Raw genomic sequence first — 17,358 nt, forward strand, 5'->3', positions numbered from 1 at the left:
TATCTGTCCATTGCCCTCTACAGATGCTGCCTGACCTGCTGAGTTAATTCAGCATTTTGCACTTGACAAGAGCTCATGTACTCGAATGCCTTGACTGCTAAAAACAAATCGGCCAACTGCCCACTGGTACCACCACTTTTGGACTTCTGTGTATCTGTGCCATGTCTCTGTTCTACAACACTCTCCAGGACTCTGCCAATTACTTTGCAAGTACTGCCCTAGTTTAACTTACCAAAATACAACACTTTGCACTTCTCTGAGTTGTATTTCATCTGCCATTTCTTGCCCCACTTCTCCAGCGCATCTTAGATCATGTAATTGGAGGTGTGACTGGGCTTGGGAGTGTAGAGTTTTACCAGGATGTTGTCTGGATTGAAGGGCATTAGTTAGGGGAGGGGGCGACCTGAGATGGGTGGGGTTAGTTGGAATCATTTTTCCCCCATGATCGGGGTGTCAGGATACCAAAAGTTTAAGGTGAAAGGAAGGAATTTTTGAGATCAGAAGGAAAGATTTTAGTGGTTGGCATCAGAAGAACTCTGCCACGGGTGGTGGAGTCAGCAATCACTGCAGTTAAAAGAGGCACCAGGCATGGCATAGAGGATGCGGAGTAGATGTTTGGAGGGGCAAGGTTTTGTGCTGCTTTGTAGCTCCATGCCTGTTATCACCCACACTACTGCCCAATGACAATCTCACCTACTCTCTCCACACCCTCGAGCTTCTGTTTGTGCATTCTATGCCCGAGTGGATCATCTGTTTACTCCAGATTCCTCAACAAAGATGGTAGGTTAATCATCGTTGTTAAATTACCCCTCCTGTGTAAGCAAGGTAGAATCTGGGAAGAGTTTGGACAATAAAATGGAATTGGTGTAAATTGGTGATTGTTGGTTGGCATAGTCACAATTAATTGAAGGACCTATTAGCATGCTTTATCTGACTTTAATAGTACTTTGTAATTCACTGAATATGTAGGAAACATTCCTGTTGTAATACGAGTGACATTGCAACAGAAAAGCATTTTTCACGACATTCAACTTAATACTTGTTCGATTTTCCAAAAACAGAATTTAAATATTCAATTTTGTACAGAGTACAATGGACTATGTTAAAACCATACGTGGACACTGAAGAAAGGACTATTCTCCCCCCCCCCCCATTTGAGAATGAATTTCAATAGTTAGAACAATGAGCTTGATCAGGAGAGAAATGTGTGATTCTCAGAAGTAGCCCAGGGTCGATACCAAGTATGAACAGGTATGCAACATTGTGAATTCAGCGGAAAAGTCTGTAAGAAATTCAGGGGTAATAAAGATCTGAATATTTATTGGTGACTACCAGAAGCAGAAAAAATGCCAATTTTAACAACACACCCACTTTTAATAGAAATCGTTCAAATATGCAGATCCTTATTTGATATAGAATTCAGTATTGTCTTCATAAACAGTAAATCATAAAGATTCATTAGTCAAAGAATATGAAGTATAATGGTCCTTCTTGAACTATACTACATCAGCCAGTCCTAAAACCATCACTCTGCTCCTTTGACAACTCCAACTAATGCTGGTCGAAGCGTACGTCCATGGAGCTTGTAACCAATCTTGGACACTAGTGCCACAGAGCCTGGCTCCTTCCCTTCCACAGGACTGTGGAAAAGAGCTTCATGCTCATAGGGATCAAACTTGGCTCCAATAGGATTCAGTTTGACAAGGCCATGCTTGGAAAACGCTTTCTGTAGATGCCTGTCTGTCATGATGAGACCTTCGTAGAGGCTCTTAAGGTGGTGGTTTGCATCAGTTATCTCCTCCTTGGGTACACTCTCTGTTGCTTTCGTAAGAACATCTGCCACCTCCAAAAGGTCCTTGCAGAACCCTTGAATACCTTAAAAGGGGAAAAAAAGTGATGGGATACTTGTAAATATATAGTAGCAATAGAAAGTAATAAATCATTGAAAAGTATTGAAATTGTTAATCCTCTGATTTACTCATTCACCAATAGTGACATTTTAAATCGTTTGAAGGTGCAGGTATTTAAAAATTATTTTGCTGACCTCTTGTTTTCAGCCTTTTAGAAAATTGATTGTTTGATGTTTTATATTATAATGATCATCACGAGTTGGGTCATTTCAATATCACCAAAGTGTGGATAGAGTAATGTTAAAAAGAACATTCTGTAATCCCTCCCGTTGTCTAAGGTTGTCAACGCTATAATGTTTTTTTTTTTGCACTTGCGATTTCAAAAAAAATTCAAACAACGCTATTATAATGACCCTAGCGTGAACTACAGGCCTCGTGGTGGATTAGATGCTGATATTTTGTAAGGGGGCTTAGAAATCAGTAAGTGTCCAATATGTCTTATAAACTTTTAAAAACTCTTTTTTTCCCTTCAAATTTAGAAAGTATTAAATTTTGATCACAAATTAGGTCAAAAGGATCACAGGTAGGCCCATTTTTAATGCTGTTGTATTTCATTATGATTGAATAACTTTCAAATTTAGCCACCCATGTCACAGGTTGGTACTCTTATTTACAGAAACACCCATATAGATCATTTAGAGATCTAAATAGAGGTGTGACCACTACTCACTGCACAATATCACTGATCACAGATCTCCCGCCAGAATAACACACTTCTGCCATCTCTCATCTTTCTCAATCCAAACCAAGTCACCAAGGATTCCATGCATCTTAATCTTCTGGATCAACCGACCATAAAAGATCTTGTCAAATGCTTTACTAGTACAGTTTAGTTTATTGTCACGTGTACCGTGATACAGTGAAAAGCTTTTGTTGCATGCTATCCAGTCAGCGAAAGACAATACATGATTTCAAGCGAGCCTTTTACAGCTTATAGATACATAAGGGAATAATGTTTATCATATCATATCATATCATATATATACAGCCGGAAACAGGCCTTTTCGGCCCACCAAGTCCGTGCCGCCCAGCGATCCCCGCACATTAACACTATCCTACACCCACTAGGGACAATTTTTACATTTACCCAGCCAATTAACCTACATACCTGTACGTCTTTGGAGTGTGGGAGGAAACCGAAGATCTCGGAGAAAACCCACGCAGGTCACGGGGAGAACGTACAAACTCCTTACAGTGCAGCGCCCGTAGTCAGGATCGAACCTGAGTCTCCGGCGCTGCATTCACTGTAAAGCAGCAACTCTACCGCTGCGTTACCGTGCCGCCCAAGTGCAAGGTAAAGACAGTAATGTCCGATCAAAGAGAGTCCCAGCGTCACCAATAAGGTAGATAGTTCAGGACTGCTCTCTGGTTGTGGTAGGATGATTCAGTTACCTGATAAAAGCTGAGAAATAACTGTCCCTGAACCTGGAGGTGTGCGTTTTCACACTTCTATATCCCTTTTGCCCGATGGGAGAAGGGAGTGGCCAGGGTGTGACTCGTCCTTGATTACGCTGCTGGCCTAGCCGAGGCAGCATGTGGTGTAAATGGAAGGCAGGTTGGTTTGTGTGATGGTGTGGGCTGCGTCTATAATTTACTGCAATATCTTGCGGTCTTGGGTGGAGCAGTTCTCAAACCAAGCTATGATGCATTCTGATAAAATGCTTTCTATGGCTATCTATGTAGATAGATGTTGGTGTGAGTTATAGGGAACAGGCTGAGCTTCCTAAGCTTTCTAAGGAAGTAGAGACATTGGTGTGCTTTGTTGGTCGTTGTTTCAATATGGGTGGTCCAGGAGAAGTGTTGGGTAATATTGACTCCTAAGAATTAGACGTTTTCAACCATCTCTACTTTGGCGCAGTCAATGCAAACTGGCGTATGTGGACCGGTTTTTCCCTGAAGTCGATCACTATCTCCTGTCAATCGTTATGCTTCCATTTTCTTTTTGACCAAATTTACACCCACTCTCTTCATCCAAGGTTTCCTTATCTTGAGATCATTGTTCCTCCTCCTTATTAGAACATGTCAGTCTTGAACTCTGATCAGCTGCTCTTTAAACGACTTTCACCTCGGATGTGGACTTACCCAATAACAGCTGCTCCCAATTTTAAAAATTAGATACATTTTAAGACACCACTGTAAAAATAATACGATTAGCTTTTACTATTTCGAACAAGCTACATGGAAAGAAAAATAAATTACTGATGTCGAAACTAAAAGGGGAAATTCAAGATAGTGGTGGAAGAATAAAATTATGTTAAAACAGATCAAAGTTAGGAAATAACAAGGGAAAAAAATAAATTGCAGCTAGTAGAAGAACCCTATTATGCTTTCTGTACACTCGTGACTGCTTGGCAAAATTCTGCTCTAAGTCTAACCACAAGTCTGCAGATGACACTACTGCTGAAGGCCAGACGTCGAACAATGACGAGACGGTTTACAGGAAAGGGAGAGAACTTAGTAACATGGGGTCAAGACAACAACCTCTCTCAACGTCAGCAAGACAGGAAGCATGGTGAAGTCATTGACCCAATCAGCACCAATGGCGCCAAAGTGGAAAATGATGTCAATCAAGTTCATTGGTGTAAATAACAGCCACAATCTGTCCTGGTCGAACCACACTGAAGTTTAACTGCACTGTATTTTTTTTAAATTGTGAAGTTTTTTTCCCTGTATTTCAGTGAACACAACAATAATAAACCAAACCAGCAAGTTCAGATATATTACGGTTTAAAAGAATATCCAGCATCTATAATGCCACCGAACAAACGACAATTCAAACTATAAAACTAAAAATCTCACTATACTGAGGCACTTGTGACAATATAGCACCATTACACAATCATCACAATTCTCATATAAACAATCTGCAAATGTAAAATAATCATGATGAGATTGTGGATTACATATAAATGAAACGTTACTGATCTCCAAAGTTGGAATGCTCTTACCATACAACTTCGCTTCTTCTACAAGTTTTTGACTTCTCTGACGCAAGTTTTCAGTATCTGCTAGTGCTCTTTTATATTTGTCCTACAAAAATCAAAAGTTCCATATAATTTTCACCTCAAATAGCCACATATTTGCAAATTTTATATCAATAAAAATAATTCTCTTTACATTAAATCTATTAAAATTTCCATCACAATTTCTAATTCATTAGCCGAGGAACAATCATAAGCAATGTTATGGGTACAAACTGACTGGAACAATTGGGTTAGAATACAGTGCTCATTCTTGACCACTTCTGATAATATGTGCTGGAAGAGCTCACACAGGTAAGAGTTCAAGTTCAATGCACGTAACTTAGAAGGGCAAGGCAGGTACGGCAATGAACCCTGGAAGGAGAGAAACTGAGGGTGCAGTTAGGAAAAAGGAAGCAGTTGTGATCAAATGTACCCCAGGAGGATTATAGACCATGTTTAAGGAGGCAATCCGAACGCCAAAAAGAGAACATGAGATAGCTCTGGTAGATAGGATTAAGGAGAATCAAAAGATATTTTTAAAGGTATACTAGACCAGTTGGGCCCAAACCTCTCCTGCATTAGTGCAGCACCCTCTCCTCCCCCCTTATCCTCCCTCCCCTCCCTAGAAGATAGATTTCAACTTTAAAATAGGAACAATTAATCGCAGGCCCCTGGGTGGGGATCCAACATCGGGAGCTCCGGCAGCGGCAGTGTCTTCGCCCGCCCCGGATCGCAGGTCTTGGGTCGGCCCGCCGCGGACCTTTCACCATCCGGCGCAGCCTGAACTAGGCCGCGGGATTTTCTCCGCCCAGCGGGGGCTTCAATGTCGGGAGCCCCGACCGCCCCGACATGCAGTGGCAGCGTCTTCGCCTGCCCCGGATCGCGGAGCTTGGGGTCGGCCCGCTGCGGACCTTTCACCGTCCAGCGCGGCCTGGAACGTGGCAACTTCAACAGCCTGACCGCGGGAGAAGACGGCAGGGGAAGAGAAAAGACATTCTGGCCTTCCATCACAGGGAAGGGGACTGGAGGAGGCTCACTGTGATGGATGTTTCTTTTTTTTGTTTGTGTTAGTTGTGATTGTGTGTGAAATTGTTTATTTTTATTGCTCTATTGCTGGGCTGTGGGTGACCTTTCATGTCACTGCACATCTTGTATGTGTATGTGACAAATAAACTTAACTTGACTTGGTGGGACTAAAATTGTGTACCGTTTTGGCTGTAGCTCAGGAACAAACAAACAAATGAGTTGTAGTATATAGACAAAGGGAAAAGGGGTAACTAGAGCGAAAATACGGCTCCTCAGATACCAGTGGTCATCTCCATGTGAAGCTGCACGAGACAAACAAGCTCAATTAAAATTTTCCTGTCTTTACTGCAGAAAGTCACAAAGATGCATGAACTTGGGAAAATTAATGGTGATGTCTTGATTACAGTCTGTATTAAAGCTGAGGTAGTGCTGGATGTCCTAAAATGTATGAATTTAGACAAACCCCCAGTATTATCCGACGTATCCAAGGACAATGCGGGAAGTAACAAAATAAATTGCAGGAGCCCTGGCCGAGATGTACGAATCATCATTAGACACGGGTGAAGTGCCAGAAGACTGGTGAGTGGCTATTGTTGACTGCAAAGAAAACCTGGGAACTACAGACCACTAAACCAGGTCAGAAAGTTACTGGAAAAGATTCTGAGGGATAAAATGTACACATATTTGGAATCGCAGAGATTGATCTAGAATAGTCAGCATGGTTGTGTGCATGGGAGATCATGTCTTGTGAATTTAATCGATTTTTTTTAAAGTAACCAATTAGGCTGGTGAGGGCAGGACTGTGGATGTAGTGTATATGGATTTCAGCAAGGCCTTTGATAAGTTTCTATATGGTAGGTTGCTCTGTAAAGTTAGATCCAGGAAGGGCTGGGTAACTGGATACAGAAATGGTGGGAAGCAGAGTGATGATGGAAGATATTTATTCCAGTCAGAGGGCTTGTGATTGGTGGTGTGCCTCAAGGATTGAAGCTGGGTTCATTGCTGATGTCACCTGTATCAATGATTTGGATGAGAATTGGGTCGGCACAGTGATAGAGTTGCTGCCTTAGAGTGCCAGAGACCCAGGTTCGATCTTGACTATGGATGCTGTCTGTAGGGAGATTGTACGTTCTCCCAGTGACCGCATGGGTTTTCTCCGGGTGCTCCGGTTCCCTCCCACACTCCAAAGATGTACAGGTTCATAGGTTAATTGGCTTCGGTAAAAAAAATTGTCCCTAGTGAGTAGGATAGTGCTAGTGTACAGGGTGATCGCTGATCAGCACAGGCTCGGTGGGGCAAAGGATCTGTTTCTGTGCTTTAAAGTTTAAAGAGAATACACAAGGCATGATTAGTAAGTTTGCAGATGACCCCAAAATAGGTGGTATCGTAGACAGTGGCGATGGTTATCAACAATTATAATAGGATCTCAATCGGCTGGTCAAGTGAACAAATGGTGTTTAATTCTGTTTGAAGTATTCTGTTTGGGGTGTTGAAGGCTTTTTGCACACTGGCCTTCATGAGTAAGGCAATTGAGAACCGAAGATGGGATAGATACTATGTTACAGATGTACAAGATGTTAGTGAGGCTGCACTTGGCATATTGTGTTGAGTTTTGGTCACCCAACTATAGAAAAGATCCCATTAACCTGGAAATAGCCGAGGATGTTGCCGGAACTTGAAGGAACGAGCTAGAGGGAAGGTTGGGCAGGCTAGGATTTTATTCCATGGAGCACAGGAGACTGAGGTATAAACATAGAAAATCATGATGGGAATAAACAGGGTGAATGCACGCAGCTTTTTTTCTCAGAATCAGGCAATGAAGAACGAGAGGGCAGAGGTTTAAATTAGAGATCAAAATATTTTGTAGAACCAGAGGGGAAGTTTCTCCACATAGATGATATATATGGAAAAGATGAAATAGGCAGTACAAAAAAGATTCACCACTCTAATTCCTGGGATGACAAGAGAAATTGAATAGTTTAGGTCTATAGTCCTGGGAAGTTAGAAGAGAGAGGGACAATGCAAAATGTCCTAAATTTCTTCAACTATCTTTACTTAAAGATAAGGATACAGATGGTACGCTGAATGAAAAGTAGAGGGATCTGGTTTTTGCAGTCTTTTGCCCTCACCTCCCTGAAAAAACAGGATCGTAGGCGGCTTGATAGTGTAGACATTGGAACATTTTCACTAGTGGAAGAAAACAGAACAGTACAAAACTATGGGGACATACCTGCAAGAAAAGGGACTAGTCATTAAAAACTGAGTTACATACTAATGTCTCAAAGAGAATGGTGAATGGCTGGAATTCTCAGCTGAGGCCAGTAAAGGTCAGCCAAGTTCATATTAAATGGTGGGGCAGGCTTGAAGATCGAATGCTTTTCCTATTTTCTTGTGACTTTCTTGTGTCTTGTTGTAAATAGTGAGGAGAGCCTCAGGCTACGGAAACATATTCATCAGCTAAATGAGCAAAACAATGGAAGATGGAATATAATTCTGACAAGTGCAAAGTGATATTTTTAGGTGGTTATAAATAAGGATAGGACATACACTCTGAAGAATATGGCCCAAAGTAGTATTGAGGAACAGAGGGACTGTGGTGTACAAGCTCCCAAGAGGTGGTAGCACAAGGAAATAGGGCAGTAGAGAAGACTAGACTATGGGATGTCCGTCATCATTAACCAGGGCATTCATCAGCTGGGAAGTAATGCAACAGTTTCATATAACTTCAGGAGGGCACATTTGGAAGCTTAGTTGCCATGGTATAGAAAAAATCATATTTGTTTGACAGGATATAGAGGAGATACACCCAGGATGTTGCCTGGTACAGAATGTCTCAGTCACGAGGAGAAGCTGGATAGCCTGCATTTATTTCCTTCAATTGTGGTGGCTGAAGGGTATCTGATTGAGATGTGCAAAATTATGAAAGACATGTATAGGGTATAGTAGCAAACCTTTCCCCATAGCAATAGAATCTATAACCAAAGAGCATAGTTTTAAGATAGGGAGCAAGAGATTTAGAGTGGGTACAAGGAAGATTTTTTTTCAGTGGTTGCAGTTTGGAATACATTGTCTGAGAGAGTTGAGGAGGTAAGTAATCTCACATTATTTAAGTATCTAGAGGAGCATTTGAATCGCAAATGTGGAGAAGGCTTCGTCCAAAGATAATTGAGCAGAGCAAGATAGACCACTCGACCCTAAAAACCGTAGTATGTCATGGCACTGTTTTAGTAGGCAAAAACTTGCAGAAACATTTTAAAAGAAAAATAACACAAATCTGTGAATTGATAGATGAGATATATTCTGCATTTTTATGGTATCATCACACCTACTGTTCCCCCAAAACACTGATTACACTGAGAGGCATAGCAAACGGCGGGTTTTGATTACTAAAATGGCAGACATTACGCTCCTTTGCATACTGCACTTCAGTATAGGCGATTTCAACGGAGTGGTTCATCTTGCTCCTCTAGTATCTTTGCTTCGGGCCAAGTGCTGATAAACTGGGTTAATATGAATATGAAGGTAGACACAAAATGCTGGAGTAACTCAGCGGGACAGGCAGCATCCCTGGAGAGAAGGAATGGGTGAAGTTTCGGGTCGAGACCCTTCTTCAGACTGAATTTGAATCAATATGGATATGGAGCCTTCATTAGTCGGGGCATTCAATACATCAGCTGGGAAGTTATGGTGCAGCTTCATATAACATCGGGAGGACATATTGTTGGTTTGGGCAGAATGGGGCAAAAGGCCTGCTTCTGTATTGTATTACTTTATGAAAAACCTGCATTTTATCAGGGAGGTGAGGGTAAAAGACTTTGCAAAACCACATTCCTCTCTGCTTTTCATTCAGCGTACCATCTGTATCTTTATCTCCAAGTAAAGATAGTTGAAGAAATTGAGGATATTTTGCATTGTACAAATGTAACTATACTTAGATCAAGCAAGAAATCAATAAAGGTTTAAATGGAACATTTCTTATTTCATATTTACCGTTAGATCCTTGACTTGTCCCTCGAGCTTTGCCTTTTCTTCTATTAGAGTTTTCTCTGTGGCGTTTGGTTGTTCTTTCTCTCCATTCTGAGGATGGCTCTGGCCATCTTCATAGTTTTGTCCAGTATTTTTTTGTTGTGCAGCTGTACAAAGTAGCCTAGGGAATGTATTCAACTTATTTCACTTTAATAAATAAAACAAATGAAACATATCGCTTGTTCTAATCCAAAATTTGAGTTGCCAAAAGGAAAGAGTTGGAAAAGTATGTTATTTTACGTGGGCTACCTATGATGGACCTTTCCTGGTCATCAATGTTGCACATTCAAAAACAATTGTCTTTAAGAATATGCTTTTTAATATCAGATGCATTCTCATCCATGTTGCTGTTTATTGCCAGCTAAGGCGATGTGACAGTTAAGCTGATGTAATATTAGGCAACTTTAACAGGCAAAAAGGCAGTTTAAAGTCATAACAAAAACTTGCCCACTGAGTCCAGGAACTCAGGTTTCAAGAAGGGGATATCGGACACATATTGAGGACAATCCCAATTCTGTAGGGATGGAAGGCTATTCGAATGGTGGTGGGGAGTCCAGGGGTGGCTGAGGAGGGGGAAGGGGAGGGAAGGATGGCAGGCAAAGGGGAAGCAGAGGGGGAGAAGGGAACACAGGAAGAGGGTGGTTTGTTTAAGAGCATGGCACCCAACTTTTTTCATCCACAGCCGAAAACTGATCAAACATTTGGACTTTCAGACTAGCTTTTAAGTTAGCATGATGAAGTGTTAATTATGTCAAAGTAATTAGAATTTTTAACACATTTTATTTTGGCTTTGCAGCTGTTTAAAGAAAATTGTGGGCCATCCTCACAGCACTGTTCCAATCCATGCGGCCAAATGTTGGACTTTGGCCGGAGGCTGGGAACCTGCAGTCTAAGGGAAGACACAAAAGGACACCAGGTGTGGAGAAACTCAGCGGGTCAGGAGCAATCTCTGGAGAACATGGATAGGTGACCTTTTAGGTCGGGACCCTTCTTCAGACTGATTTAAGGGAGATGGGGGGAAAACAGTGAGCCCTGGACCAGGAGTGGGCGGATAAACACTACAGAGGGAGCAGAGCTCTCAGGAGCCAATCTATTCCCTGGCCTCGAAGTAAGTGTGACCGAGGTGGGGACCCCTGAGGCGGTGGTTGACCGGCGCAGAGGTCAGGACTAAGCGGGCAGACCCGGGCTCTTGCCACCACCTCGGGGGATCTCCCCCTTCTGCCCTCCACTTCCCATTCACACTCCTGCCCACCAGCCCCTCACCCACCTGCCCACCACTTCCCCATCACCTACCTGCCCCCAGCCCCTCACCTATCCACCCCTCTCCCACCTGCACCTCCCTCACCCTCCTATCCACCCCTCACCCTCCTATCCACCCCTCACCCTCCTGCACCCCACTCACCCTCCTGGCCCCCTTACCCCACCCTCACCCTATCCCCCCTCGCCCTCCTGTCCCCCCCTCACCGTCCTCCCCCCTCCTGCACCCCCTTCCCCCCCCCCCGCCCTCCTGCCCCCCCACCCCTTCCCCCTCCCTCACCACTTTCCCCTCCTGCCCTCTTCCCCTTCCTGCCCCCCTCACCCATCTGCCCCCTTCCCCGTCCTGCCCCCCTCACCCTCTTGCCCCCTTGCTCCATCACCCAATCCCGCTCACCCTCCTATCTTCCCCTGTCCCCCCCTCAACCTCCTTTCTTGCTCACCCTCCTATGCACCCCCACCCTGGGGCCCCTGCTGGCTGGCTGCCCACCCACCCACCTCCCCCCCTCACCCCCACCTCCCCCCCTCACCCCCACCTCCCTCCCTCCCTCCCTCCCCCCCTCACCCACCACCCACCTCCCCCCCTCACCCACCTCCCCCCCTCACCCACCTCCTCCCTCTCCCTCCTTCACCCACCCACCTGCCGCCAGTCCAGGGCCCGCGGACCCGGGCCGCGAGCAGCAGTAGCGCGAGCCGTCCGTTACCGGGCAGCGCCCGCGCGGCCCAGCCCCAGCACGCGCCCGCCATCACCGCCGCCGTCGCCATCCGTCCCCCCCAACGTCACCACGCACCTCGGACTCAACGTCACCACGCACCTCCCCCTCTACGTCACCACGCACCTTCCCACTCCCTCCCTACTGCCCGCTAATCTGCGAGCGACGTCAGCCGGCCAGCGGTAGAGAGCGCGCGCACGGATTGTGTTGTTTGAACTCGAGCGCGCGCGCGTGCGCGCGGCACGACGGCGGTTGGCGTGCCCCCGGTCGTTCGGTCGTCGCTCACTGACGGCAGGGGGCGCTGCTGCTGCTGCACCGAGGCGCCAACCAAAGATACTGGATGAGCGAGTTAGACCGATCACTCGACTCCGAAAACCATGGTAGGGCCATTCAGCGCCATTTTAGTAAGCAGATTGTGTGTGCCAGACTGGGCAGTGTACACAACTCTCACTCTGTGAATGATTTATATAATGTTATAAAATTATATAAAAATGTTTGCAAACAATTATTTTAGTTCGACTTCTTGGATAAGTTGACATTTATAACTATTTCTTGAAGAGTTGCTGCTTCGTGATCTATAAACTTCGGATGTTTTACTGATTGAATATTTGCACTAGAGATATTTGCACTAGAACTGCACCACTATCTGTCTGTATCAGGCCTATCTGGGTACCTATACTACCTAGATGTGGTCGTAGATCAGAGTCTGAAGAAGGGTCTCGACCCGAAACGTCACCCATTCCTTCTCTCCCGAGATGCTGCCTGACCTGCTGAGTTACTCCAGCATTTTGTGAATAAATCAACCTATACTACTTATCTGGGTACCTATACTACCTATCTGGGTAGTACACTTTCGTGAGTGGTGAACATTGACGCCGAGGTCAACAACAGGATTGCCAAGGCCAGCGCTGCCTTTGGGCGCCTCCGTGGGAACGTTTGGGAGCGGAGAGGACTCAGCCTTACCACCAAGCTGAAGGTCTACCATGCAGTGGTACTCACCACTCTTCTCTATGCCAGTGAGACCTGGACTGTCTACAGCACACATACCAAACAGCTCAACCACTTTCACTTGAGCTGCCGACGCAGACTCCTTCACATCAGGTGGCAGGACAAAACTCCCGACAGAGGTCTTGGAACGGGCCGGAATCCCCAGCGTCCACACCCTCCTATGGAAAGCCTAAGCCAGATGGGCAGGCCATGTCGTCAGAATGCCCGAGAGTCGACTGCCAAAACAGCTTCTGTATGGAGAACTGTGTCAGGGCAAGCGCTCAGTAGGAGGACAGAAGAAACGGTTTAAGGACTGCCTCAAAGTGTCCCTCAAAGACTTGGACATCAACCTCAGCACTTGGGAGTCTCTTGCTCTGGACCGTCCAACCTGGCGTAGCAAGCTCACCACAGGAGCCCGTGCAGCAGAGAACAGACGCACTGCAGAGGCCCAGAGGAAACGCACCGCGCGCAAGGCCTGGGCTACCTCCACTTCCACTGCAGCACCCATCCACTTGTGCCCTACGTGTGGGCGTGCCTTCCGGGCCCGGATTGGCCTCACCAGTCACTTCCTGACCCACAGTCACCAATCCTCCAACTGAAAGTGAAGTCAAGGTCATCTTCAAACCCGAAGGACGAACAACAACAACAACAATTAGGCCAATTGATCATATTTAATGAACTGTTCTTCTTTGCTTTCTCTGATAATTTTATATTTCACCTCCACGAGCTGTACGTCTTTTTGTTTTATTTTAAAAAGTCATGGAAGCAGAGATTAGGCATTTGCAAACAATAGAACTCTACTGCATCCACAATATAATTGAAGACATTTAACTTAATACCTAGAGCCAAGAAAATTTCAATTGGTGAATTGATGAGTTAAAAACCATTGACAGTCACTGAAATGACCAATGCTGCCTGACGTGGTACAGAAGCATGAATCCAATTTAAGTAGACACAGTGGTAGAGTAAGAAAATAACTGCAGATGCTGGTACAAATCGAAGGTATTTATTTCACAAAATGCTGGAGTAACTCAGCAGGTCAGGTAGCATCTCAGGAGAGAAGGAATGGGTGACGTTTCGGGTCGAGACCCTTCACAAATCTCACCGGGTCAGGCCGCATCTCTGTAGAAAAAGGATGGGTGATGTTTCAGATTGGGATCCTTCTTCAGACAAGGAAGGGAAGGTGAAGAGCTGGTATAAATCAGGACCTGATCTTTTCATTGGTTAGCTGATATGTGAAACAGTGCAACCCTGTATATCTCGCACACAAAATAATGCAAAATCTTACCATGAATGGCAGAAATAAAAAATGTTATCCTTGTTTATGAAGTTCAATATACTGGGTTGGGGCAATATACTGCTAACCCACAAATGTGTCGTTATGAGATATTCACATTTGAAAAATCTATAAATCACAAAAAAAAACAAGAAGGTGCCTATGTTATTTGACAAACTTATCAGTAGAATTTAAATATGAATTTTTTACAGGTTGTAGGGTAGTGGGTAAGGATCGTGTTAATGCATGTAACTCATTTTTCACAAAAGTGAGGGTTAGCACGATATTGCACCGACCGCCTCAATTATATGTTAAATTCAAAACTAAACTATTGTAGCAATGTACATTATTGCTGTTATCTCTCGAACAAATATCCGCAATGAACATCTGGATATCGATATTTTTTTTTAAAGTTAAAAAGTATAAGCCTGAATCTGGTTATCAGTACTAAACAGACTAAAAATCAAGTGGTTCAGGACAAATATAGTTGTGTGGTATTCTGAACTTGGCACGTTTCTGTAGACTGTGAACTTTAAGTTGAGACAAACAGAATTAGTGTTTGTAAATCAGACGACAGAAACAGGCAATTTGCCCAGCAAAGGCATTTATACTCTACACAGTTCTTCTTTAATCCTACTTCATCTTTAAACACAGCATTGCACCCTGAGTTCAATGGGGACATTGCCTAGGCTAGAATTAAGGAACCCCAATGTTTTAAACTCCCCAATGATTGTTTTACAAAGACTACTGCCGCCAATTAGTCTTGAAATGTTCAATGTCAGTTCTCTGAGCTGCATGACCACCTCCTGCACTGAATCAAATGTGGACTGTAGGCCATTGCAAAACCCAGTCAGAATATTTGGTCTACAGATTCTGTATATGGATACTTTCTTATTCACAGCAAATTGCTATAATAATGGAATGGCTTACATAGATAGCAGGGAGAGCTCTGCAGTCAAGGAAAGGCGGAGACTGCCACCTCCTTCACATGCAATCGGAGATGATGGGTCAGTAGGATCTGGGTCAAACACATAAAACAGGTGTTGCCAGTCCCCAATAATGGCCACACTCAATGTGCCAACCAGGGTGAAGCCCTGAGCCTCACATCTCAGCGCGGAGTGGCTGCAGCCTTGGCCTCATCTCTTCCTCACAGGCAGACATTGAACATTGCCTCAAACATGAGATTTTTGTTAAACCACTAGACCAAATTGTTGCGCTATCGTGTACCATTTTGGCTGTAGGTTAGGAACAAACAAAAAAAAACAAACGAGCGTTTTAGTATATAGATTTCATTGTTGGGCCCAAACCTCTCCTGCATTGGTGCAGCACCCTCTCCCCTGCCCTCCTCCCCCTCCCCCACTCCATTCCCCACAACACCCCTTTTCCTCTCTCCCTCCTTCCCTCCCTCCCTTGGAGATAGATTTAAACTTTAAAATGTGAATAACTTTAAAAACATAACACCGATTTCAATTAAACTTCTTCCATTACCACCAAAGGGACGACGGTGAGCCTAAAATTGTCGTGCTATCGTGTACCATTTTGGCTGCAGTTCAGGAACAAACGAACAAAAAACGAGAGTTTGAGTATATAGATTTCATTGTTGCAGCAATATTACCAACAGGGCGAGATGTCTGTCGGAGGAACGCTGCCCACTTACTCTTTCCAGACTGCAGGAGTGTGTGCTGAATGATGCACTGAAGCTCGGTGCAGTCAACATAAAGGCTCTGTGGGATCTGGGTCAAACAGCCGCAGTCCAGGGTCCTTCTGCTGCTGGACGTTGAGGGGCTGAGTTCAATGGGGCCACCACTCAAACAAGGGAAGGGACATCACCTCAGGGGCCCACGTGAGTTGCCAAGGTGTTTTGTGTAAAGATACTTGTGAACACTACTGAGTATGACACTATTGAATGTACAGAGAATGTATGAAGAGTTTTTTCGCACGTTTATTTGCGTTGCGTATATTAGTTCTGAATAAAGTTTATTTTGAAATAAAAAAAGCCGTGTTACCGAAAGGCAGATCCTTTATCCAGCATCCTGGCACAGCAATGTGCAGCAGGGGGGAGGGACAGGGCTTTGATCCAAGTTCCAGTGAGTAAAAGGACTCTCTCTATATAATGCTGAATTGACTTCTTTTGGCACACTCTACCTGTGGCCTACTTCAGGAAACACATCCTGAGTGAAGTAGCAGTGTATTTATTGTAAGTAGGCTGAACATTGAATGTACCTGAGCAATTTTGGACATTTTCCAGGTACATAGCAGTGTTGGCAGCCGTACAGACCTGGTTCCTGGGCACATTTTGTCAGCACTCAGGCTGAGATATTCCAAGGACCCATTGTCTTTGCTGCACCCAGGGCGTTTCTGGATATCACAATGGTTGAAGCGAATTGGTTGACGTCTGGCTCTGGTGACGCTGGTAACCTCACAGGTAGTAGAGATGGATCATCTTTGCAGATCTTGCTGGAGAAAGTTGTAAATCCTTCAACTTTAACTTGGGCATTCACGTGCTTGGCTGCAGCGTTCTGAAGACAGGGATTTTAAAATATTTTTTTAGAGATACAGCGCGGAAACAGGCCCTTCGGCCCACCGAGTCTGTGCCGCCCAGCGATCCCCGTACATTAACACTATCCTACACTAGGGACAATTTTTACATTTACCCAGTCAATTAACCTACAAACCTGTACGTCTTTGGAGTGTGGGAGGAAACCGAAGATCTCGGAGAAAACTCACGCAGGTCACGGGGAGAACGTACAAACTCCGTACAGACGGTGCCCGTAGTCAGGATCGAACCTGAGTCTCTGGCGCTGCATTCGCTGTAAGGCAGCAACTCTACCGCTGTGCCACCGTGCCCTGTTTGTGACATTTCCTTCATTGTTTAATTGTCCACTCCATTCACAACCAGATATGGCAGGATTGCAGAGTTTTGAAATGATCTGATAATTTTGGGATCTTAGAGTGATACAGTGTGGAAACAGGCCCTTCGGTCCAACTTGCTCATACCGGCCAACATGTCCCAGTTACACTTGTCCCACCTGCCCGCGTTTAGTCCACATCCCTCCAAACCTGTCCTATCCATGTACCTGTCGTACTGATCTCTTGTCTTTAATATTTCTGTTTAGCAGACAGTACAGTCCTGTGCTGCAGTTCTTTCTAATCTGACATCTAATTTTTGCATATAATTGTGGTGTTCACATCTACCGTCTTTC

General features: G+C 44.5%; 1 protein-coding gene across 1 annotated transcript; it reads right to left on the reverse strand.

Moving 5' to 3' along the window:
• Positions 1-909: 909 nt before the first annotated feature.
• On the reverse strand, positions 910-11,976 carry grpel1 (GrpE-like 1, mitochondrial). Its single transcript, XM_078412819.1, has 4 exons — positions 11,820-11,976; positions 9,890-10,046; positions 4,859-4,940; positions 910-1,875 (listed from the first exon to the last, which is right to left on the reverse strand). The coding sequence occupies exons 1-4, from the start codon at positions 11,942-11,944 to the stop codon at positions 1,526-1,528; spliced, it is 714 nt and encodes a 237-aa protein (XP_078268945.1). The 5' UTR covers positions 11,945-11,976; the 3' UTR covers positions 910-1,525.
• Between the last annotated feature and the right edge of the window lie 5,382 nt (positions 11,977-17,358).

The sequence above is a fragment of the Rhinoraja longicauda genome, chromosome 1 (assembly GCF_053455715.1).
Source record: "Rhinoraja longicauda isolate Sanriku21f chromosome 1, sRhiLon1.1, whole genome shotgun sequence".
In the NCBI taxonomy this organism is placed as follows: Eukaryota; Metazoa; Chordata; class Chondrichthyes; order Rajiformes; family Arhynchobatidae; genus Rhinoraja; species Rhinoraja longicauda.